Here is a 26,414-nt window from a genome sequence, read left to right on the forward strand (position 1 = left end):
TTTAAAGTTCCATGTTTCCAACTGAAATGTTACTTTACATGTCAATGTGTACAGTGCTGTTTGTGAGTTTATCCTGTGGAAGGATACCACAGTTGTTTTACTGAGCTGAGAATAGAGTCTGATGCATGGTCCGTATAGCTAGATCAGGCCTCTAGGTTTGCACTTCAACGAAACCGTTGATCTTTCAAAGCATACAACCATGTATTTCACATTTGAATCTCTCTACTAGCTCTACGCCTTGTGAGGGTTAGTCAGTGACACACTCTCTTACTAACCCTGGTCCTGCCTGCTTTCCCTTCCCACGCCACATTAAGCCTGTCTATCTCCACTCTGACTGACCATTTTATGGTCAATTGCTTTCCTAACTCTGTCTTGTATACTAACTAACATAACTCTTTATAGGCTCCAGGCTTCATCCCTTCATTTAAAACATAAATACATTTGTCATTTTCTTTGTATTTCAAATGACATTTCCACACAATTTTGATTTGTATTACTGGTATTATATTGAATAAAGACACGATCTATGTAGTGAATATTATTTTTATAAGGAATGTACACACATCAAGCATTTTTCTTCCTTTCTGATGAAGGATGCAGACATTGGGCATTCTAAGCACCATCTGAATAGTTATTTTTCACAGTATCTCTAGATTGTGTTGCTTTTATTGTCTAGAATCAATAAAAGACATGACAAAATTGGCCACAACTTCAGGGTAGCATTCAACATGCTCATTTTCTTTTTACAATCCGCAAATATCATCGAGGTTATTTGCCTCCTAGAACTCACTTCCAGCGGACAACAAGCTGTATCAGAAAACAAGTTATTCTATAACAGAATTCTGTTTTAGAGTAGACCTGTGCTCCCTTATTGGATCATCTGGTTGGTCCATTGTGGCTAACGGGAAGGGAATAAGAAGGATGCAGAGTGATAATACTAACAAGCACAGACCTTTACTGTACTGGGCATCAAAGAACTGTCAGGCACTGTGTAACAGTATTACTCAGAGAGAGACTTCAGTTAAAAGACAAGACACACAAAAAAATCGTGCTTTCTTTTCAACTTCAAAGCTCGCCTTCCCCTCCCTTCCGCCTTCTAATCCGAATTTTTTCCAAACTTGTTAAGTATGCGTAGAGGTAGATCGGTTTTGTTTCTTATTCTTTTATTAATTCTGTTGAAAGCCTCCGAACATCAACTGTACATAGTATATATACATTAACAGAAATCGATGCTGTATGTAAGTGGGATTTCTCTTTCCATTTGACTTAAGGTGAATCATTCATAATGACATGATTAATATGCATCGCCTGTGTGTCCACACTCTAGCCCTTCATGGGTTATTACCACAAAAAAAGCAACCTTTATTTAAAACCAAAACGATGAGGTTTTATCAAGTTCTTTTCTATTCATACTAAGATTATACATTTCCAATTAAAAATAGTCACTCTTCTCTATCTACTAATGTACTAACGACCATTTTTGGTGTCTGAATCTTCAGTCCTTACAAACAGACCCCCTTCACATCTCACCCATACCTGCATAGAAACATTCTCTCTCTTCATTATCCCGAGCCTACCCTCACCCATACTCCCCAAAGACAGAAAAATCCTATGCTTACAAACCCGCTCGTGCTTTTATCCCTGCATTTGTTCCTGCATACATAGCTCCTCTCTTCGGATAGCTTCCTGTTACCACACTGACATGCCGATAGAGAGAAACGCACCTCCTGTGGGAACGCCAGTGGAATGTCTTTTTTTAACAAGCCCTGGTGGTCAGCTTTCGCTGGCCTGATTCCTCTTATCTTTCTCGCTCTCTCTCTCTCTCACTCTCTCTTGCTCTTCCCCTTGCTCTTTCTCTCTCACATCCTCAATCACACACTCTCTTTGACACACACACACACACACACACACACACACACACACACAATCTCACCTACTCCCTTGTTCAACCTTGCCTACAATCGAAGCTACAGACTCATAGCAGCTCTAAACAGCAACAGCAGACATAAAAATGTGTTGCCCCATGAGGGAAGTACATTTAAAACCAGGAAACAACCATAACTACATTAATGATCAGAACAGGGCAATTCCTCAGAGTGCAAGTGGCAGAGCCTTGCTCTTCTCAGAGAGGACCTCTGGGAAATGTAGTGTTTGTCAGTCAGCAGTGATGGTCTGCAGCATTCACAGAATATCATAACAGTGTAAACCGCGTACTTTACAGTATTACCATTTCAGTCAAAGCTGAGCCACGTACTTTATAGTATATCTCATATATGTAATGAACTCCTCTTACACCATTTTCATGGATTATAAATGCCTTCTGAAACTGTTGTTCTCCCAACAATGAATAATAGATTTGGATTTTTTTATCAGCTAATTGGTCCGTTAATTTGTTCTCCCTGTCTCTCCGTATTGATTTGACATTGATTAGAATCAGCCTCAAATGTCTGATTACCGCCGATGGACTACTGTATCTATCATCGAATGGGTGCCTTCTCAAATTCAGCTACAAGCGGATACTATGATATATTTAATATTGTACTCAAATCCAAAACATCTGTGAAATGATCATATCATCATTTGCTCATCAACCCTGCTAATATTTTGAGAATCGAGAAAGGAAGCAAGCTTCTGAGATTGGCGGAGCCCTCCGACTGTGCTCATCAATTCACACTGTAGATCTTACAGCTAAGGATTCAACTCGATTCAAAGGCCAGCATTTTAACCGCAAAAACCCCCACAAAAACAAAGCAGCGGATGTTCGGTGTTTAATTCCAATTATTTCCGCCATCTTCTCTTTGTTTCTGTTCTGTCTCTCCTCCGTCTTTCTCCATCCCTCTCTTTCTCTCTGGTCACCCATGTCTCTTTGTTTCTGTTCTGTCTTTCTCCATCCCTCTCTTTCTCTCTGGTCACCCATGTCTCTTTGTTTCTGTTCTGTCTCTCCTCCGTCTTTCTCCATCCCTCTCTTTCTCTCTGGTTACCCAGGTGACCGTCTCTGTGGATGGGATCCTGACCACCACCGGCTACACCCAGGAGGACTACACCATGCTGGGCTCAGATGACTTCTTCTACGTTGGCGGGAGTGCCAACACGGCTGACCTCCCTGGCTCCCCGGTCAGCAATAACTTCATGGGCTGTCTCAAAGACGTAAGTACTGTGCTGTTCAGCAGCTTTCAGCAGGGGACTCTGGTCTGCGAACACACAAATGCACAGGGCTCTTGTTGAGCTGTGTTCAGATTCACAAGCACCGTTCACTTTGTGAAATGACAGCTCTTTTACCCATGTGCCACTTGGAATTGAGATGTTAAACCGCCCAGTGCATCACACAGGAAGAACATGGCACGTTTATAGTTTTACATTTAGTTAGTTTCTAATTAATGACAGATTGTGACTTTGAACACATGCAGTGCCCTTAGTGTTCAGCTGTGTCCTAATGAGTCCTAATGTAGATTGCTGTGTGTCATTTGCATATCCCCTGACATTGTACAGTGTGGTCATGTATGAATGTAGCTATGGCCTTGAATTATATAATAGCATGACTACCTGGATATGAACCCCAGACTTGCTGTTCTGTTGAATAATACAGGTTATATTCTCCAGGATTAATTACACTCCTGTACTCATGCCCCACCCCCGCCCTCCCTAGTGACTGCCATGACCTTCCTATACCCTCCCTATCCCTCTCTCTGCCTGTCTCCCCCCGTCCCTTCCTATTGCTCACTCTCTCTGCCCCCCCCCTCGTTCTTTCTCTCTCTCTGTCTCTCTCTCCCCCTCCATCCATCCATCCATCCCGCCTGCCCGCCTTCCCTCCCTCCCTCTCTCTCAGTCAGTGAACATCTGTAATTAATACTGTGCCAGTGTTAGTGAGGCCTTAGCTTTACCATCCTGACAGCCAATTCAGACATTGATTTCCTCCATGGATTCCCAGGCAGCGCGTCCCTCCCTCTGTCTCTGTCTAGTTGACCCTCCCATGTATTAATCATGCCTCCCTCTTCATTGATTGTGCCATGCTTCTCACTGCCTCAGCCTCCCAAAGTCTTTGTCCTGTTGTGTACAGGAATTCTAATAACTATACTAAAGATTGTTATATTTCCGTTAGGGAACGCCTACTCTGTGAAGTGTGTGTGTGCAATAGCTCAGTTCACCTTTGCACTCCTTCTAAACACCGCAATTTTGGCAAAAGTCTACAAAACTTAGCCCACTCTGTTAGTAAATAAAGGCCTGTTTTGGGAACAGAAAAAAGTATTGAGATCAAATGTTTCATCGATGAGAAAATGTGCAGAATGTCGGCCAAAATCCATCTCGTTCCATCTTCTCCCACTGCCGGCCACTGGGCTTCCTCTCACTGCCATATTTGGTAGTGAGCGGAAACACCAAGTGGATGCTTCACATTTATACATCCGGTGAAATATCTGTCTCAATTGTTCTATCTGTGACTATACTGCTACAGACTCCTGATGCCTGTTCAGTAGAACGTGGTGATAGATATTGGACTGTGTCAGTGCTGGGAGGGGTCTTTGGGAATTACTGATACACACCTACAATGCTGTGAAAAAAGTATTTTTTGTATATATTTTTTTTTACACTGAATGTTGTCAGATCTTCAACCGAAACCTCATATTAGATCAAGGGAACCTGAGTGAACAAATAGCACGAAATGTGGATACTTATTTCATTTATTTATTCAAAAGTGGTTGGTTTTCACCAGACATAACGGGACCAACGTCGTCCAAAAAAAGTTGACTCAAGTTTGCAAGAAAGCACCTGGAAGCAGCCGGATGATCGCCAAGACTCCTGGAAGAATGTTCTATCTATGAACAGATGAGTCAAATGTGGAACTTTTTTGGATGACATGGGGTCCCGTTATGTCTGGCGATAACCAAACACTGCATTCACACAGTAAGAACCTCTAACTACACTAACTATGCTATACTAACTAACAGTCAAGCATGGTGGTGGTAGTGTGATGGCTTGGGGATGCTTTTCTGCCTCAGGACCTGGACGACTTTCCATCATTGAAGGAACCATGAATTCTGCTCTGTATCAGATCATTCCGAAAGAGAATGTCAGGCCATCCGTCCGCGAGCTGAAGCTGAAACACAGCTGGGTCATGCAGCGAGACAATGATCCAAAACACGATCTACATCAGATTGGCTAAAAAGCGACAAATTTAAACGTTTTGAAATGGCCTGGTCAAAGTCCAGACAGAAACCGACCTGAAACGAGCAGTTCGTGCTCGACAACCCTAAAATGTCGCAGAGTTAAAGCACTTCTGCATGGAAGAGTGGGGCAAAATTCCCCCACAGAGAGACTGATCAAAAACTACAGGTGACACAAGCAGTTGGTGAGTGTAAGGGGGCAATTGGGTGTTGGTAACTTTATTAAAAAAAATGTGTTGTGTTATTTGTTCACTAAGGTTTCCTTTCTTTTGGATGAAGATCTAAGAATATATTCAGGGTCAAAAATATGCAAAAACATCAAGAAAATCCGAAAGGCAGATACCTTTTCACGGAACTGCATTTGATCACAGGCTCAGCAATGTATGATTGATGCTACCAAAGGAGACCGAGATATTGAGAGTCATCAGAATGTTAGCGTAGCGTGAGATCAATTTTGTACTTTTGTATCTCTTGGCTGAAAATAGACTCAACAATTGCATTTTTCATACTCGGGCTCTTTTTCTATTCTTCTCATGAGATTTTATTTTGGTCTGGCAATTACTGATAATGGTGCCTTGTGAAACCAAGCCGCTGCCTAGTGTATTTTTAAACAAAAAGACACTAAAGTTCTCACCCTGGAGGAGGGCGCCAGTCAGCTTTGGACTGCAAATGGTGTGAAAATGAAAACCATGTTCAGCTGTGCCTCCCTGCTGCCTCCATCTGTACATGAGAACAGTGCACATGTGACAGACAGACTGTCAGACAGACAGGGAGATTCTCATTATGGTCTTATGATCTGGTTGTGTAATGTACGAGAGCTTGTGCATTTTACACGCTTCAATGAATTAGAAATTGTTGCATGGATTCTAAGGTTTGGTAGTGAGTACAATCACAGAAAAGAGTGAGGGTTAAGCTAAATAGCAGGACATAAAGTGGTCTTTCGGCAGACCGCAGCAACCCACTCAGTGACAGTCCTGTCCCTTGTCTTACAGGTGGTCTACAAGAACAACGAGTTCAGGCTGGAGCTGTCTCGCCTGGCTGCAGAGCGGGACCCTCAGGTGAGTGTTCACGGCGAACTGACCTTCCGCTGTGAGGACGTGGCGGCCCTGGAGCCGGTCACCTTCGACACGCCCGCCGCCTACCTCACCCTGCCCAAGTGGAAAACCAAGAAGACTGGCTCCATCTCTTTTGACTTCCGCACTACGGAGCCCAGCGGCCTGCTGCTGTTCAGCCACGGTGACAGGCGTCTGCAGGGCCCAGACAGACAGCCGGAGAGGCAGCCCAGGGCCGACTACTTTGCTATGGAGCTCCTGGACGGCTTCCTCTACCTGCTGATGGACATGGGTTCTGGCAGCATCAAGATGAAAGCCAGCAACAAGAGGGTCAACGATGGAGAGTGGTGCCACGTGGACTTCCAGAGGGAGGGGCGCATGGGTGAGAGAAAGCACACATGATGAATCTGATAAAGGAGCTTAGTCAGAGCCATACTGCACCTCAGGTCTTATTGAGGTATCAGGAATAGCAAGGGTTAAATCCTACTGGCTTGTGAAAGGCACTCGTATTGGCTTCTCCTTCATGTATCTTAGCTGCCGTCAGAGATGCTGGGTGCATATCCCGTTTTAATTAGTCTTATTTTTAGCAGCTATAATCTATGTATGACATTTAGTAAATTGCCTTAACCTATTTCGCAAGTGGCCAATTATACCGTCATCCACCTCATGTGGGGAAATGTCTGCCCTCATTAGCCTTGCCCCTAGATTTGAGCCAGCGTTGCTTACACCTTACTATTAACAGAGAAATACGGTATGACAAAGACCTGAGACGGTCCTGTTCATTAGTCATTTCATAATTCTACACCTGGTGTACCTTTTGGATTATATTCTATATTATACAGTGCGATTATACAGTGAGACAGCCTTGATACTAGTTGACTCTCTCTGACTGTCTTGCCTTCAGGCCTGATCTCAGTGAACAGCCACAGCATACCATTCTCTGCTAACGAAGGCAGTGAGATCTTAGACCTGGAGGGTGACATGTACCTCGGGGGTCTGCCCGAGGCACGCCAGGGCCTCATCCTCCCCCCAGAAGTCTGGACGGCCCCCCTCAACCTGGGCTACGTGGGCTGCATGCGTGACCTGTTCATGGATGGGCGGAGCCGGGACCTGAGGAGACTGGCAGAGATCCAGAGTGCCTCTGGAGTCAGCAGCTTCTGCACCAGGGAAACGCACATCAGGTGTGGCAGAGACGTCTGTGCCAACGGTGGGCAGTGCCGCGAGGGCTGGAACCGTCATGTGTGTGACTGCACCAGCACGGGCTACCTGGGCCCCAACTGTGAGAGCGGTGAGAGAGAGGATCAGCGGAATGTGGAAACGATCCCTGCTTGAAATGTTACCGCAAAGCTTTTAAACAAGTTTAATGACATTTCATACAGACAATGGAGATGAAATCACTTTTTATGTGAGTCATTCAAGTGGTAAATTGCCACTCTATTAGTGAATTGGCGGTATGTGAGGAATAAATAGGTGCTGTGTATCAGTGATTCATCAGTATTGCGGTGGTGCTCCGTGAGTCTGAATAACCCTGCATCTAGCACAGATATCGTTCTAACAGAGAGGATAGGAGCCCCATTGTGAAACCATATAGGCCGATAACATTATGAGGGATATAAATGGAATCCTCATCCTATTTGTGGCCTGAATATAAATCTATGAGAGGAGGTTGATAACAGAGGCTTCAAATAAGAGCGCTGTGGTACGTTACAGGCTGTTCCTGCCATCTAGTGTGGCTGCAGGAAACTGCGGTCTCTTCAATAGGCGTACAAAGAATCTGTTCCATCTTGTTCGGCAAAGATCGTAGCTGAAGATATGAGTGGAAGTGAAATTCTCTCATCTTCATTTGATATCGTGTTATGAATCACGCGCTTATTCAGTATAGATGTTCAACTGTATGTTCAACTGTACAGGAATAGATGTTCAACTGTATGGGAACATTTGTGACAATGACATTTGCTAACGCTGTCTCCCTGTCCTTGGTGCCCGCACACAGAGGCCACGGTGCTGAGCTACGACGGTAGCATGTACCTGAAGGTGACGCTGCCAGTCAGCATGCACACGGAGGCCGAGGACGTGGCGCTGCGCTTTATGTCCCAGAGGGCATTTGGGCTGCTTGTGGCCACTACCTCCCAGGACTCAGCTGACACCCTGCGTCTGGAGCTGGACGGGGGCCGGGTCAAACTCACCGTCAACCTGGGTAATGCTAACAGTGCTAACAAGGCTTCTCTGTGAGAGTACTCATGATGTAATGGACAAAGGTATTGTCCTACATGTATCCCCCCCCCCCTTTCTCCTCATCATACACAATCTATATACATCTCTCTGTATCCCCTCTGTGTTTTCTCTCTTTCTCTCTCACCCATTCCCTGGTCAGCCGCTAGCTGTTCCATCCCAACCCTTTCAGCCCTTCAACGGCCGGTGTGTCTGCAGTCCTAGGAGCAGGCAGCCAGAGAGACCAGCTCACTTAGAAACACGTCGTATCACCATGACAGATTTCGTTGTCATGGTGTTCCGACGGATGTTGTAGTTGCTGTTCTAGATCACAAGTGCCGTCCACCATGGCTCTCAGATTTGTCCTAACCCAGGAAGAGGAGAGCAGTAGAGAGCCGACCGAGGCAGTAATGGTGCCTGACAGGGCTGCCTGCCTCAGCTGGTAGCCCCAGTCTCCACATGCCCCATTACGGCTGTAGGTAGTGAGTCTGGTCCTTGGCTGTTTGCATCCACTGCTTTGTGATGGTTGACAGCTCCAGAGAACACCTCAGGCACACTAGCATAGCACCTTGTAGTGCAGGGCTTCCCTAGCTCGGTCCTCGGGACCCCGAGGGCCGCACGTTTAGTTTTTAGCCCTACGCAGCTGATTCAAATAATGAAAGGTTGACGATTAGTTGATTATTTGAATCAGCTGTGTAGTGCTAGGGGGGGAGAAAAAGAAAAAAAACATGCACCCCTTCGGTTCCCGAAACCCTGGCGTGGTGTGTAGTACATAGCCTTCACGGAGGGCTTTATTACATCCAAAAGATCAAGGAAGCTCTGACTATGTTGGCACGTGTTTAGGTAGTTATACGCCATAATGACTATGTAGCTATTCTATTATTCAGAGGGCACACTGGCGAGGAGATTTTCCACGGCGTGACGCTCTCAAGCTCTAAATGCGTAAGGTTTCAGTGTGGCTACGGGGGGGTATGCGAATCAGCTCTTTCCTCTGTCTGTGCTCTACCTAACTACCACATGGGTTGTATACACACCAGGAGGCATATCTGTTATCAACCTCGGATTTAACGTAGGATTACTTTCTAGGTTGTAAATAGAGTCATGAAAATTCTACTAAAGTTATTACGGTAATGACATATCACAAACACGGTGATTTTACTCTGATTGCGGTACACGTTACCGGTCCTCCTGAGTGTAGTGGGGAGTTAACATGACCTCCCTCAGCTCTTGTGTTAGTGGGTGCCGTGTGGTTGCCATGGTGAGGAAAAGGCTGGTTTTGAATCTGGAGCTTGTCCCCGGATGGTGGTCTCTCTGGAGAAGAAAAAAAGAAACTGCAGAATGTGCCTTGAAGGATGTGAAATGTTTTTGTTTAGTTTTTTCTCTTTTTATATTGTTTCTTTTGAATTTTATATTGTTTTCTTTTGAATTTGAATTTTTGGGGGGGGGGGATCTCACCATCTCACTCTCTCTCTCTCTCACCAGATTGTATCAGGATAGACTGTAACCTCAGTAAGTGGCTCCTATCATTTATTACTGTACTTCAGAACAACTTTAACTTATACCATATGTTCTGTTTTGCTATTAATACTGTTAAAAGCATTTAACGTTAGTCCTGTACAATATGTATCCCAATGAACTACAATCACATGGGTTATCTTGAAAAATGTAAGGTAAGTATCAAATACTGTATAAGCCTGTGTATCATTTGGTAAACCATTCTTTAGTCCAAGCAACAAATGTCAGAATCACAAAATGATCCCTTGTTCATTACAACAGCCAAAATACCATATGTTTATTAGTTCACAGTGCTCCTCAGAGAAACAACAGTGGCATTAGCTCCCTGCTACTTCTATCAGTAATGTGCTCAAACTACCACCAGATGGCGATATACCATTGGGTTTTTGGGGAAAACATTTTCCCATGAGTTTAAACAATACATGTCCTGGTGACCTATGGGAACTGTTGTCTATAGAATTCAGTTTTTTGAAATACATGTATTAGGACTCAAGGAAAGATGCATTTAAAATGCATGTAACTGCTTCATTGTGTGTGTTGGTTAGTACAGGTATAAACCTAAAGGTTAAGAGGATAATGTACAGATCATGTAAATAATCTGCTTTCTTTAGATCATGTGACGCAGGCGAGACCTTGACAACAGATTGTGTACAAAGCCCGTGATGTGTTTTCCATTTTGAACCTTGAAGGGTAACCTTTAGTATGTTGCTGCAGAGATGTCCTATGAATTTAGATGGATTGAAGTTTAATGGCAATAAAATATCCTTAATTAACTTTTAAATAGACACAATTAGCCAGTGGTTAAAGTAAATGATAGTCAATTAGAGCCCTCGACCATCTGGGAGAGCCTCTGTTTAGGCCATAGCCTGTCATGCATTTTTAACGGGCCTCTGATTTGGGCCTCTTAGAAGCACCATTTTAACAGATCGTTGGTAGAATGTTAAGAGGTAAGCATCGAGAAGAACGGGCACAATTGACAAAACAGGAGGAATTCAAATGTAATGGTTGAATGTTGCCCGGGGTAAAAGTTGAGTCTGTGCTGTAAGTCATAAATAAGAAATGCATGCAGCTAACTGCCGAGGTCTTGATGGCTCAAAGCCTTTTCCCACCATGTTGTTTTATCAGGCCAATTGGCTCATCCACTGTGGATGAGGAGCTGTCCATGTTCCTGATTGGCTCACCAGGATACACCGTCTTGTGCGGGCCACACTCAGCTTCTGCAACCTACAACATACCGGCACCACATCTACACTGTATTCAGACCCTTTTTTTACCACATTTTGTGACGTTACAGCCTGATTCTAAAATTGATTAAATAAAACATGTTCCTCGTAAAATAAAGAATCACCCAATACGATTTCATTTTTACACGTAATAAACCTACTAATGTTGGACTGCATATTTTCAGATGTATACTTATTAAAATCCTATTCGTCAAATACTCTGGATAAAATTGGCCAAGGAAAGGGCTACTTTTAAAGCTACCGACGCCGTAGTCGTTCTCCCCCATCGTCTATACCAAGCCTGACAAGCCCAGTGACGCGAAATAAAGGCCCACGTCAAACGATCTGTGATCAGAACACAGAATGTAAACCCACACTATACTATACCTGTAACTTCAGTTTATCAAGACGCAATCATTACAACGTCGCAGAAGGACATTCAATTTGGCGTAATGTGAACAATAGCTGTGTGCATAAAACAGCTGAACTGCAGAATACAAACTGGTGTACATTTTGCATTTGTCTCAATGGGGTATTTGTGTGAAAGGTGGATTTACGTGTGCATCTCTGTTTAAAGAGGTAATATGTCTTCGTCCAGAGCTGGTATTGCTTGGTCAATTGAAGTTAAATGCTGTCTTTCTCGTTACCTAGTTAATCGTTGCTGTCTCAACTGTTAACAGCTCATCACTTGTGCTGTGGTTGGTGTTGACAACCTGACTCATCAGTGCCTGCATTGTTTCACCTCTCCTAGGCAATCAGCAGTTAGTGCCGGGAGGTGTGTCCTTCACCTCTGCTAGGCAATCAGCAATTAGTGTTAGTACGTCAGTCTCCCCTATTTTTTCAGCAGCAGCTGTAAGCGGCGGTCTTGTCGCCAAAATGAAGACGGTTGCTGAAACAAAGACCGGGCTGCTGAGTTGTTCTGAGGAGTTAGAGGAAGGCCCCCACACCACTCTCTCACTTGAGTGTCTTACCTAGTTATTTTTAGATGATCTAATTTTTCTCTCTTGTAGCTTTGCCAACAGTGTTTTCTCTATACCTGTTCGCTCCTCTCCCTGTCGGCTTTACAGATGCTCCCCACCCCATCTAATGTCGTGTACCCTGTGCGCACAATCCGTGTTGAATTCGTGGTCTCCTGCAGCGTTTCGAGCTGCCAATCTCCGGTCAAGAAGGCCTATGTTGTCCTTTATTCCCTCCTACACGTTTGGCCCTGACCGAGTCATGGATCGCCCCCAGAGAACGCTGCTATTCCAGCTGCTCTCGTCATCTGACTGTGTTCTCTCATAGTCAAAGAGCATCTGGTCGTCACTGTGGTGGCTGACGATCTCTGGAGACCTTCTTACTTCCCTCGTCAATGGGAAGTAATCCCATCCCTCACCACTGACTGCGCCCCCTCTGACTTCCAGAAGACCAGAGTCGCTCCCCTCCTCAAGAAACCAACACTCAACCCACTCTGGCGTCAACTAGAGACCAGTATCCGTTTTCATCCCCAAAACACTGCAGATGTCTTTGACCTACTCGCTCAGAACGATCTTCTTGGAAACGAACCAGTCAGGCTTCAAGATCGCTCACTGGACTGTGGCCACTCTCCTCTGTTTAATGGAGGCTCTGCCAAAGCTGACTGTTCTCATCCTCCTAGATCTATCCGCTGCCTTCAACACCATGATCGATCAGATCCTCCACTCCACCCTCTCAGGGCCGGGCGTCTCAGGCTATGCACACTTCTGGTTTGCATCCTACCTGGCAGGTCGCTCCTACCATGTCACTTGGCTCCGTCATATCCTCACATGGTCTCTTCCATCATTGCTGTGTGGATGACACTCAACTGCTTTTCTCTTTCCCCCTCACTGACACCCAGGTGGTGACATGCATCTCTGCGTGCCTGGCAGACATCTCAGCCCACTGCTACAGGGGGTCAGTTCCCGCTCAGCCCAGTCAAAGCCCTCCCCCCGTAATGCCAGGACAATGTAGTCCCTGCCCATCTTCTGAAAATGTCTGAAAAAGTAACTTTTCAGATAGTACAGTGCATTCTGAAAGTATTCAGGCCCCTTCACTTATTCCACATTTTGTTACATTACAGGCTTATTCTAAAGTGGATTAAAACATAATAATCCACATCAATCTACACACAATACCCCATAATGACAAATTTACATTTTTGCTAATTTATTCCAAATAAAAAACATACCTTAAAACAGATACCTTATTTAAATAAGTATTCTGACCCTTTACTACAGGGGTGTCAAACTCATTCCACGGAGGGCCTAGTGTCTACAGGTTTTTGGTTTTTCCTTTCAATAAAGCCCTAGACAACCAGGTGTGGGGAGTTCCTAACTAATTAGTGATGTTAATTCATCAATCAAGTACAAGGGAGGAGCGAAAACCCGCAGACACTCGGCCCTCCGTGGAATGAGTTTGACACCTGTGCTTTACTATGAGACTCAAATTTGAGCTCAGGTGCATCCTGTTTCCATTGATCATCCTTGAGATGTTTCTACAACCTGATTGGAGTCCACCTGTTTTAAATTCAATTGATTGGACATGATTTGTAAAGGCACACTCCTGTCTATATAAGGTCCCACAGTTGACAGTGCAGGTCAGAGCAAAAACCAAGCCATGAAGTCGAAGGAATTGCCCGTAGAGCTCCGAGACAGGATTGTGTCGAGGCACAGATCTGGGGAAGGGTCCCCAAGAATACCGTGGCCGCCATCTTTCTTAAATGGAAGAAGTTTGGGACCACCAAGACTCTTCCAAGAGCTGGCTGCCCGGCCAAACTAAGCAATCGGGGGAGAAGGGCCTTGGTCAGGGAGGTGACAGAGAACCATATGGTCACTCTGACAGAGCTCCAGAATTTGTCTGTGGCGATGGGAGAAACTTCCAGAAGGACAACCATCTGTGCAGCACTCCACCAATCAGGCCTTTATGGTAGAGTGGCCAGACGGAAGCCACTCCTCAGTAAAAGGCACATAACAGCCCGCTTGGAGTTTAGGTGCCTTTTGACAAAGGACTCTCAGACCATGAGAAACAAGGTTCTTTGGTCTGATGAAACCAAGATTGAGGTCTTTGGCCTGAGTGGCTCCGGGACAAGTCTCTGAATTTCCTTGAGTGGCCTAGCCAGAGCCCGGACTTGAACCCGATCGAACGTCTCTGGCGAGACCTGAACATAGCTATGCAGCGACGCTCCCCATCCAATCTGACAGAGAGGATTTTTTTTGCTTTGTCATTGTGGGGTATTGTGTGTAGATTGAGGGGGAAAAGAACAATCCATTTTGTCACGCAAACATTTTCTTTCTTACAGATTTTTTTTTTTGTCCACTGTTGATAGTCCCAAAATATTTTGCATGTCAGCAGTCAAGTTTTCAAGATCTAGGATTTTCAAGAGGCAATTTATCACTTGCCACATCATGTTGATGCATTTTGACTAATGAAAAAAAATACCGAAATATTGTTAAGTGGATTTGCCCTTAAATCTTTTTACTGTCCATGTCACTTCCCAGGCTCCGTAAGAAACAAATGTTTGCTAAAACAAAAAAAATTCTCCATATCGGCGAACTTAAACTGTGTAACTTAACATGAAACTGGGCTGTATATTTAAAGGGTTGGATTTAGTAAAACGTCAGTAATCAATCCATGACTTGCAAGGGGAACAGTTATAGACAAACGCATATGACACTATTTAGACAGAGAAATGTGCGTTTAGGACTCGTCCCTACAAAATCTTGAGTTCGGGTTTAGTCCCAAAAGAGCACTATGGATATGTACTGATATGCTTTCTTGCACACCAGAATTCTTACTTTTCAGCCCACTACTATAGATAGCCCTTACAATACTAGCTTGCCAACTTCTCTAACTCGTATGAGCTTGTTCCTGGTGGAGCTGCTCTCTCTGCTGAAGCACAGTGGTATGTGTTTGGGCCGACGCTCCGTAATTAGACAGCAGGGGAGCCCACCTCTGAGACGAAATCAACACTGCTCAAACACAGTTGACTTCAGATGAAGTCCCATCTCCTCTGCTCTGCAAATATTTCTCTGTACCTCCCTCCACCTGCTCAGTAGACTGTTGTGTTGATTTAGTGGGTAAACATGGGTTTGCTAGGACATAAACCCACAGTCAATAAAAAAGGAACAGGACTGGGGATCCAAACTAAGGTCTGTAGGTTATTTTGGGATAATAGACTGTTATAATCGGTCCAAAAAACAGACTGACAGTATGAGGTTTTACAATTGTTACAAGGTTTCACTTTGGAAAAGCACTGCTCTGCCTCAGGCCTAGCCATTTCTAACTGTAGTTGTCATTCTTAGCCACTCTGATCAAACATGTCAATAGTAATAACAACAGAACGTGATGTTGTACAATGAAGGTTTACCGGTAGTATGTGTTTGCACAGGACCCATATCTATCAGATAAGCGTGTAGTTGGTCTATAATGTTACCCCTCGCTGAGACACTTGCTCTGCTGTCAAGCTTAACAAGCCAGTGGCCTCTTTCTCCCAGAGGAAGAAACAGCGGAGTATTTGGAAACCAATTGATGTCATCAGCTGCAGCGTCCCAGTAGCAGCCAGTGTCCTCTCCGTGTCTCCTGGGATTTTCATACACCCTGAGCTCAATTAGATCAACAAACCCCCCGAGGCCCGGCAGGCTTAGGCATGACCAATTAGCTTCGCCAGCCATGTCAGAACTTCTTTGAACTGCGCTGTCGGACCGCCTGTTGCATAGCCACTGATCGGGGGTGACGGTGCTGCAGTGGCAAAGCTTCCGCATTGTGACCTATTTTCAAGCCTTGAGAGCTGGAGAAAAAAAAGAGCAGAGGATTTTAGCAGAAATCCTTGAGCTATAAAACTGTATCCACTGGCCAAGCCTCCGGATACTACTCAAGTTGTTGGCTGGTTGTCTAAGGGGTTTATAGATACGTTTTCACAATCTGACGAGTCCTTATACGACACAAAACAGAAGTACATATTCATTCAACGTTAAACAATGCACAGCACAGTATTGGTTAGTCCCTCTCACCTCTAACCAATAGCTTGTGTCATGCTCTGAGGGCTCTCTATGGTGTTTAGGTCAGAGCGTGACAAGGGGGGTGTTCTAGTCATTGATTTTCTATGTGGCTGGGTTGTATGGTTCCCAAATAGAGGCAGCTGGTAATCGTTGTCTCTAAATGGGGATCATATTTAGGAAGCCCTTTCTCCCACCTGCTTTGTGGGATATTGTTTGTGTATGTGCATGTTGCGCCACTGATGTCACGTTTCGCTGTTTGTTTATTGCTTTGTTTGGAAGTTTCGCTTTATTAAAAGATTGTGGAACTTTAATCACGCTGCTCCTTGGTCCGTCTCTTATCACGAACGTGACAAGCTTGTATTTACACCCATTTACACCCCCTTGCAGCAGGTATCAGTGGAGGCTGCTGAGGAGAGGACGGCTCGTAATAATGTTAGGAATGTGGTCAATGGAGTGGGATCAACCTCTTGGGAACCACGTCTTTGATGTGTTTGATACTATTCCGTTTAACCCATTCCAGACATTATTATGAGCCGCACTCTCCTAGGCAGCTTCCACTGGCAGGTAGTATCGGGAAGTATACATGGAGTGTACCAAACAATAGGAACACCTTCCTAATATTGAGTTTCCCTCAGAACAGCCTCAATTCGTTGGGGCATGGACTCTACAAGGTGTCGAAGGTGTTCCACAGGGATGCTGGCCCATGTTGACTCCAATGCTTCCCACAGTTGTGTGAAGTTGGCTGGATGTCCTTTGGGTGGTGGGAAACTGTTGAGTGTGAAAAACCCAGCAGCGTTGCAGTTCTTGACACAAACCGGTGCGCCTGGCACCTACTACCATAATCCGTTCAAAGACACTTAACTATTTTGTCTTGCCCATTCTCCCTCTGAATTGCACACATACCCAATCCATGTCAGAGTGGTCAGAATTGTCTGAAAGCTTAAAAATCCTCCTTTAACCTGTCTCTTCCTCTTCATCAACACTGATTTGAAGTGGTTTTAACTATTGACCAATAAGCGATCGTAGCTTTCACCTGGATTCAACTGGTCAGTCTATGTGATGGAAAGAGCAGGTGATTTTAATGTTTTGTTCACTCAGTGTGTTTTATCCATTTTAAATAAGGACCCGTTTCCAACGGATATGCTGTATGAATGTGCTCTGGTGTTGACTTTGTCCTTGCTTCTTCACAGGTAAAGGCCCAGAGATGCTGTTAGCAGGACAGAAGCTGAACGACAATGAGTGGCACTCAGTGAAGGTGGTGCGTCGCGGGAAGAACCTGCACCTCTCTGTGGACAACGTGACTGTGGAAGGTAAGACGGCATGGCAGAGTCAATCCATGAGATGAAGGGAAAACTGTGATCCTCATGATACACTACATCTCTGCCCATCGACATGTATTTATTTCACCCCAGGCCAAATGACCGGTGCCCACACTCGCCTGGAGTTCCACAACATTGAGACGGGCATCATGACCGAGCGCCGTTTTATCTCCGTGGTGCCATCTAACTTCATAGGGCACCTGCAGGCCCTCTCGTTCAATGGCGTCCCCTACCTGGACCAGTGTAAGAACGGAGACATCTCCTACTGCGAGCTCAACGCCCGCTTCGGCATGCGCCGCATCGTGGCTGACCCTGTGACGTTCCACAGTCGGGCCAGCTGCCTGGCCTTCTCCACCCTGCAGGCCTACGCCTCCATGCACCTCTTCTTCCAGTTCAAGACCACCAGCCTCGACGGCCTGCTGCTCTTCAACTCCGGAGACGGCAGTGACTTCATCGTTGTGGAGCTGGTCAAAGGGTGAGTGGCGTGGTGGGGGTCAGGAAGGGGTGAAGCTCCACCTAGCTATTCAATGGGCTCAGGTAATTGGTTGGAGGTTGTTTTTAGAACAGAAGAAGCCATTATTTGTAAATGTTGTATAATTTGTCTACATGCAGACCTCACTTGCAAAATGAGGATTTGGGTCTCAATATAATTCACTTGTTCAACCTATTTTGCAACCTATTTTTCCAGGTACCGTAACCATGCAGTGAGTGTGGGATGAATGAATAATAACACAGCCACTGTTCCTCTTTTCTCCAACTCAACAAGTCCTTTTGTGTTACATGGATTCATTTTACTCTGTCAGCTGGAGGAATATAAAGGGAATGGTTTCAGTTTTGTTCACTGAAAATGATTTTGTTAAAAGAGAAGGATTGAGTGAGTAAGAGTGAGAGAGCGAACAATAATGCCCCCAGATGTTTAACCGCAGTCCAGCTTTGCCCAGAAATACTGTCACTCAATAAGGGATTAGTCAGCAGGAGTTGTCCGTAACCGTGGAGCTTGCCAAGAGTGTGCGGAGCTGTCATCAAGGCAAAGGGTGGCTACTTTGAAGAATCTCAAATCTCAAATATATTTTGATTTGATTTGTTTAACACTTTTTTTGTTACTATATGATTCCGTATGTGTTATTTCATAGTTTTGATGTCTTCACTATTATTCTACAATGTAGAAAATAGTAAAAATAAAGCAAAACCCTTGAATGAGTAGGTTTGTCCAAGCATTTGACTGGTACTGTATGTATATCTATATATGATTTTATCAGGGAGTCATACTGAGACCAAGATCTCTTTCACAGATGAATTATAAATGACATGGGTCATTCTGTAATTGACCTACTTCATGGTGTAATGCTGTGTTGCAGGTACATTCATTACGTGTTTGACCTGGGCAACGGGCCGTCGCTCATGAAGGGCAACTCTGAGAAGCCACTCAACGACAACCAGTGGCACGACGTGGTGGTCTCCCGGGACAACAACAATGTGCACATCCTCAAAATCGACTCCCGCACCGTCACCCAGCACTCCAACGGAGCCCGCAATCTGGATCTCAAAGGTATGGTATACACTACACCTCCTCAAAACTGGCTCCAGCAACTGTACGTTGATGCAGGGTGTATACCAGGGCTATTCAACTATATTCTGATTTGAAACAAAAGTTATTTACAGGGCGGCCAGAAATGTCTATATGGGACTATTCTTCCTAAAACCGGTTATAAATAAACACAAGGACTTTCTACTTTCCTGTCCGTATTACATACGTAGCTTTATCTTTTGTTTTAATTGGCACATATCTCAGTTGCCCAGCATCATATTCTCTTCTATTTTCTATTTCGTTATCATTTTGCGCAATGGGTCGCAGTGGGTCGGCCATTTTATTTTTAGGAACTCAGTCCAGCTTTCAACTTGCTCTTGAATGTTGTAATAGTAGAATGCACAAGGTGCAATTTTGAAAAATGTGGGGTGCATCATCAGTTTTCCTCTTGTCATGTCAGTCATTGCATATCTTAGAGAACTATTTATAACTTGTCAGAAATGTCCAGATCAACTAGCCCATGTCAGCTAGCTTTTATTGCTAGGTTTCTTTTGCCCATAGATTTTGTGGTGATGTTTGAGTCACTCAAATATCGCATGAATAGACATTAGACATGGCAAAATGTATAGAAATGCACAAAATGCAGAATGCTTTCTGCACCCTTTAACAAAAGGTGTAGAATTGCAGGAAATAAGCTTTAAACATGCAACGTTTTCTCTCCACCAACAAGAGGGGTGTGAACATTTTGTCATGAACAGTGTTTGTGCCTATAGAAATAGACGTGGCGCGGGACGTTCCCCAATGCTGGAAGGGGGGCCTGAGTGAAAAATCTCATCTGCGTTGAAAGAGCCAATAAGTGGGCAGACAGACCCTGTGCCCGCCGTTAGCAGCTCTGAATCGCTGTAACTGGTATAAATGTAACCTTTATTTAACTAGGCAAGTCAGTTAAGAACAAATTCTTATTTACTCTCATGGCCTACTGGGGGAACTGTAAAACAGATTCTCCCATTGGAGAATATTGAATGAGGGCGCTTTTTGGCACTGAACTTCAGATTTTAGCATGAATGTTAAATTGATAAACGGCCTCGTAAGTGAATAGATTGGTAGACTCTCATGCCCAGGAGAAGAACGCTTTGGGTGAGAAGAAAATGAAGTCTTTGTGTCTATTGGGCGGCTAGGTGAAATGAAATTGAAAGAGAGTGGAGCAGAGTGTCAGCCGTGGACACAGCAGCAATAGCAACAGCAGCGGGAGCACGTCCGCTGACCTTGACAGAACCACCTCTGCGTCGGCAAACATTGACTCACCGGCCCTCGTCATTAAACGGATCAAGTATTCCATTGTATCAAAGATATGCCTTTAGTTACACATGTATCATAGGAGGTATTAAGGTGACATACAGCCATGTTGTTGTAGCCTTGAAACACCTCTGAGCCAGACTGTTAAGTAGGTGTTATTCATTAAAGGTATTTTCGCCTCCATCATTTATCTACCTGCACCAGGCATCCTGCATGACATTCGTGTTGCCAATCAAGTGCACACTGTCCTGTTTACCCAATTATCAAGGCATGCTGGTGTATGGGCCCATGAAATTGCACCGTTCTCTGTGATCCAGATCACTGGCCTTGCTTGGTACTTGAGGCAGGAACAGTAGTGTGTGAGCTCTTATGGTCTGTACGTAGGGAACCATTAGGTGACCTTAATGCCTGACAGAGTGCCCTTCCTATGGGTATTTACAGATGTTGCAGACCAGTTAGCATACCTGTTAGTGCTTTCATTCACCGCAACAACACTGCAGATTTGGGTGAGCTCACTGGTCACGATAACAACACCCACCCGTAGCACGCGCTCCAGCAGGTATATCTCACTGGTCATCCCCAAAGCCAACACCCCCTTTGGCCGCCTTTCCTTATAGTTCTCTGCTGCCAATGACTGGAACGAATTGCAAAAATCGCTGAAGCTGGAGACTTATATTTCCCTCAATAACTTTAAACATCAGCCAACCGATCGCTGCAGCTGTACATAGCCCATCTGTAAATAGCCCATCCAATCTACCTACCTCATCCCCATATTGTTTTTATTTACTTTTCTGCTCTTTCGCACACCAGAATTTCTACTTGCACATCATCATCTGCACATCTATCACTCCAGTGTTAATTTGCTAAATTGTAATTACTTGCTACTATTGCCTTACCTCCTCACGCCATTTGCGCACACAGTATATAGACTTTATTTTTTCCCCTATTGTGTTATTGACTGTACGCTTGTTTATTCCATGTGTAACTCTGTGTTGTTGTTTGTGTCGCACTGCTTTGCTTCATCTTGACCAGGTCGCAGTTGTAAATGAGAACTTGTTCTCAACCAGTCTACCTGGTTAAATAAAGGTGAACTGAAAAGATCAGGAAGTGGCCGTTTTGAAGGTCAGGGAAAGCTTCAGTATGTCAAGGAGACAGGGACCTGTTTCTAACACAGCATAACTTCTCTGCTACCTGTATGTTCAACAAAGGGCATTTCAAAACATAGCCATGAAACAGTTTTATTGTGAGAGTGCCCGAGGCTCTACGGGTATTCATCTCCTTGAAAAAAATGTATCGAAGGAGCAGCTTTCCGAGTAATGGCTCAAGCAATTATACGTGTTATATTTGGCACACCTGTTGGGATCCGAAGTGTGGAAGGAGTACTGCAGGAGTATTCTCTGTAGAATTAAACTCGTGGTATGAACACAAAAGTATGTTTGGTTTGAAAGGGAAGACATGGTCAGTGGAACAGTCTGTGCCTCAGAGGGGATTTTGTTTTACTTTCCTGCTTGACTTGAAGTAGTGTTAGGTTGCTGGCACCCAAACAAATTGATGCCGTCTACTCGTGCTCGTGAGAATTTCATTCCAAAAAGTTTGATAAATTGACATTTGTTGTTACCATGCACAGTACTGCTGAGCGATTAACGGAAATTTCCGAGGATTTGGGGTTTTTAAACAACAAATTGACCGACATCGGTTCAATTATTTGAATTCTATTATATTCGTTTTTTTCCCTGTGAGCTCGATGTGCAGTTTCTGTAGAGATAAATCAGATCAAGCCTGAATTGGCTCAGAAAACATTGTAATAAACTACAATGACGAGCATCCATTGTGCTCCCGCTTAGTCTTGTCCGGTCTGTGTACAACCTCTCCCGATGTCTTCACTGACATTTTCAACCTCTCCCTGTCTGAGTCTGTAATACCAACGTGTTTCAAGCAGACCACCATAGTCCCTGTGTCCAAGAACACTAAGGTAACCTGCCTAAATGACTACCGACCCGTAGCACTCACGTCTGTAGCCATGAAATGCTTTGAAAGGCTGGTCATGGCTCTCATCAACACCATTTTCCCAGAAACCCTAGACCCACTCCAATTTGCATACTGCACCAACAGATCCACAGATGATGCAATCTCTATTGCACTCCACACAGGTGGTAAGGGTAGGTAACAACACATCCGCCACGCTGATCCTCAACACGGGGGCCCCTCAGGGGTGCGTACGACCCAGTACATCACCGGGGCCAAGTTTCCTGCCATCCAGGACCTCTATACCAGGTGTTGTCAGAGGAAGGCCCTAACATTTGTGAAAGACTCCAGCCACCCTATTCATAGACTGTTCTCTCTGCTACCGCACAGCAAGTGCCAAGTCTATGTCCAAGAGGCTCCTACATAGCTTCTACCCCCATAAGACTCCTGAACAGCTAATCAAATGGCTACCCAGACTATTTGCATTGCCAGCAGCTGCTTCAGGAGCTTGAAATGACATGATCTAAGTGATTGATAGTTGGTATTTAGCAGTCGTAAAAGCATGCCTTATTTACTTTGAAGAACTACTAAAATAGTGATTTTGTCAGACAGCATAGGCAGAAGTTCTGTAAAGATGAGAAGATGACTTGGAATGAAATAATAAAACCATCAAATGAAACAAATATTGTATTAAAGCAAAGTAATGCGAATAAATGATGGTTAGTAAGTGATAAGCAGTAATGGGCAGTCACTGCCATCATGGGACTGTATTAATTGTTTGATTCTGTGTTACAGAATTCAACCCACATAATGCATAGTGCATTTAATGTCATAAAAAATATATATAATACATCGAAAACGGAGATAATTTTTAAAATAATCGAGCCGAAACTCAACCGACCTCAAAAGGCACTAGTCGCTCAGCACTAACGCACAGTACTAGACAACATGTTTTGGAAAAATCCTAAGGGCAACAACTGTGTACCAATTGTGTTCATTTCAGTTGTAGACTCAAACTAATATTAATCATGTTATTCTACACGTTCACCATTAATTTATTTTGCTCAATCTTCATAGTATATTGTTTGCTTATCACCTCCTTTTATATTTTATTTCATCTCGTGGTAGTTTTTTCTCTCATTTTGTTCCTCAGAACATCAAAGATTAATTTGAAGTTTCTCCTCTCCTTATCCCAAGGGTCCGCCGGCTGAACTTCTTGTGTAATCATTATAAGCCATATAAACTAGAATATGAAATCCTACTTTTACTGTGCTGTGTATATTAAAGAGCAACTGAAAGCAAAAAAAAAACGACTTATCTGGTTGAAAACGGCTTATGAGGCATTGATATTAGTCAAACAGTTATTTCAGTGCCAAAATTGACCCCAAAAAAGTGTAAGTAGGATAATTCTGTGTATTCCAAAACTGAGTTTTGTGAGATTTGTGTAACTGAGGTCGTCATGACTTCCATGATGGCTGGGTTTGGATTACAATCATGCCTAATTGCCCACTAACACGAGATGGTAACACCTAGGGAGAATTGTCAAGAATGGACAATCAGCTGCGGTTTTGGCGCTCTATCCAATTGTAGCAGCACCTACAGTGAGACAGACCTGCCCATTACGCAGCACCTCAGACTCGTTAACATAAGACAACACGTCATTAATGTTATGTTGAAAGAACACATTGTATGTGCACTTGATAGAGTGGCCACTCTCTCTTATGTTTGATATTAGTGATCACTCGAGACTGCCACTGTTTTGGGCAAAATTAGAATTGAGACTTAGTTGCATCCCATCTCAATTTTCAAAATTTAGAAACCCATTTGCAATGAATTTTGTTTCCCGCCGTGACATGTTTTGTAACACGATTCGCTATAAAACACTACCTGGTAATGGATAGTTAGAATGTTGTAAAAAAAAAAAAAAAAAAAAAACGGCCCCCGAAGCACACGCATCGCCAATCACCAGTGAATTGATAAGCTGATTCAGCTAACGTGGCCTGGCTACTCAATGTGCCTGCTACCTACTACAGCTTGTGCTTTATTTAAAATAGTTTGACAGCTTGCAGCTGATGACGTTGTAGACAGGTTCTCAGAAATCAGTCCTGGGTGCAGCCAGTGGCAATTGGGGTTAAGTGTCGTGCTCAAGGGCACAGCAACAGTTTTTTAATCTTGTTGCTCTGGGATTCAAACCAGTGACCTTACGGTTACTTGCCCAATGCTCTAACCTCGTGGCTACCTGTCACCCATAAATAATACACCCACATCGAACCACACACCCAAGACCCAAATCTCAGGTTTCTTAATGAGCAGCAGAAGGGAAAACATGCAGAATCATTGTGTTCAGTCCCCCTTTAACAGGGTACCGTTTAAAGCTAGTATCCTTAATTGCTACATACATTTTTTTTTACTTCGAAATTAATGATATTGACTCTTCATTTTGAAGTCCCAGCAGGTTTTAAATGATTGTGAGCCAGTTTGGTAATATCCTTGAGTTAACACCCATGTAACATTTCAAATCTTTCTGCAGAGAAATACACAGATTGTCCCAGCTCCCTCTGCTGATAAACAGCACAGAGGAATTCTCAGACATCTACCTAAGATGTTCCCCCAGCACTACATTTCAACAGCCGAACGATGACTGATTACTGTGGCTGGGAGGGTTCCTATGCAAGTAAACAGTCTCCTGAAAGGGGCATAAATCTGATGAAGACAAGACAGATCATCATTGGTTTCAATGATTTAGAGTCCACCTGCATCTGACGCATCGTGTCACCAAATGGCTTCTCGGAGGTTGTAAATCGTGAAGAGATCTGTCTGATTTGAATGTTAACTAGCAAGTTATTGGAGGCCTATGATTGCAGAACATTTATCAAATGCCAAACTTAGGGTATCAAATCTGTTCATAGCTGCTTTAACATTGAGTGGCGCTAGTTGATAATCTCCAACTCAACGCTATTGTATCTTAGCAATGACTACCTGGAGGTGTTTCTGCTTTGACTTCTGAGAATAATCATTATCTTCCAGGAGAACATGCTCTGATTGATTGATGCTGTGTGTGTCTTCCAGGGGAGCTGTATGTTGGTGGTGTGGGGAAGAGCATGTACAGCAGCCTGCCCAAGCTGGTTGCGTCCCGGGACGGGTACCAGGGCTGCCTGGCCTCTGTGGACCTGAATGGGAGACTCCCTGACATGATGGCAGATGCCCTCCACAGGGTGGGCCAGGTGGAGCGCGGCTGTGGAGGTACGTCAGACAGGGGCATAGCCATGGGGTCATGGGGCACTCTGAGGAACAGGTCAACTGTGGTTCACTGCATGAGCAATCTTCCCCCCCCCCCACCCCAGGCCTGAGCACAACCTGTACAGAGGACTCCTGCCATAACCAGGGGGTGTGTCTCCAGCAGTGGGAGGGCTTCTCCTGTGACTGCACCATGACCACTTACAGAGGAGCATTCTGCAGTGACCGTGAGTACTATTTCTTTCATCTCACCAGTGCAGTTCCCAACTCTTCTTAATTAGGCGTTTCCTTTGTCCTTGCCTTGTGACTTCACCCCGACATCGCTGGAAAACGTCACAGAGTACAAGGGAAAGAGAGGAGGCGACGTCCCAAAGGAAAATGTTGAAGAGAACAGCAGTTGAATTCGTTTTTTTTTTTACGCGACTGACACGAAGCAAGAATGAAGTTGCATTTCTAAGGATTTATTAATACCACATCTATTACGACCTCGGTAATGGCAATACTTGAAGGCACATTGGGAATGAAAAATATTCAGCAAAGTTTATGTGCATTATATTGAACTGTCGTGTCAAATGATTATTGGCACAATGCATTATGTGGCTCCAACTGCAAAAGCACCTCATCAAATGATGTGCGTGCATCCGCTGCAAAACGGAATACATATTATGCATCCTAATCTCGGCAACCCAGAACCAAATCTTGCGTGTCTAGTCGTCACAAGAGACTGTGCATCTTTTGTTTACCAGCAGATTGTATCCGTCCTTCACGGCTGCCAGTCCGAATATCCTGGCATATCAAAGGCAGTGAAGAAGGAAGCAAGGAAAAACAATTCCAGATCCGATCCGTCTCTGGTGGTCATTATGCCTGGGTCAGACTAACAGACACCCGTTGACCTTCCTGTGAGGAGGCTTCTCT

At 44.3% G+C, this 26,414-nt stretch overlaps 1 protein-coding gene across 6 annotated transcripts in view; it reads left to right on the top strand.

Annotated features, from left to right (window-relative positions):
- Positions 1-26,414, top strand: part of nrxn2a (neurexin 2a) — a 337,271-nt gene that overhangs the window by 149,565 nt on the left and 161,292 nt on the right. For 5 of the 6 annotated variants that reach the window (XM_055943517.1, XM_055943522.1, XM_055943520.1 and 2 more), the window contains 10 exons: positions 2,986-3,147; positions 6,152-6,593; positions 7,116-7,499; positions 8,205-8,408; positions 9,905-9,931; positions 17,345-17,464; positions 17,567-17,948; positions 18,832-19,022; positions 25,332-25,505; positions 25,607-25,726. In XM_055943517.1, coding sequence (XP_055799492.1) covers positions 2,986-3,147; positions 6,152-6,593; positions 7,116-7,499; positions 8,205-8,408; positions 9,905-9,931; positions 17,345-17,464; positions 17,567-17,948; positions 18,832-19,022; positions 25,332-25,505; positions 25,607-25,726 — 2,206 coding nt within the window. The remainder of the gene's footprint in view (positions 1-2,985; positions 3,148-6,151; positions 6,594-7,115; positions 7,500-8,204; positions 8,409-9,904; positions 9,932-17,344; positions 17,465-17,566; positions 17,949-18,831; positions 19,023-25,331; positions 25,506-25,606; positions 25,727-26,414) is intronic. The other variant, XM_055943519.1, reaches the window with a different exon arrangement.

This window comes from Salvelinus fontinalis, chromosome 13 (genome assembly GCF_029448725.1).
Source record: "Salvelinus fontinalis isolate EN_2023a chromosome 13, ASM2944872v1, whole genome shotgun sequence".
In the NCBI taxonomy this organism is placed as follows: Eukaryota; Metazoa; Chordata; class Actinopteri; order Salmoniformes; family Salmonidae; genus Salvelinus; species Salvelinus fontinalis.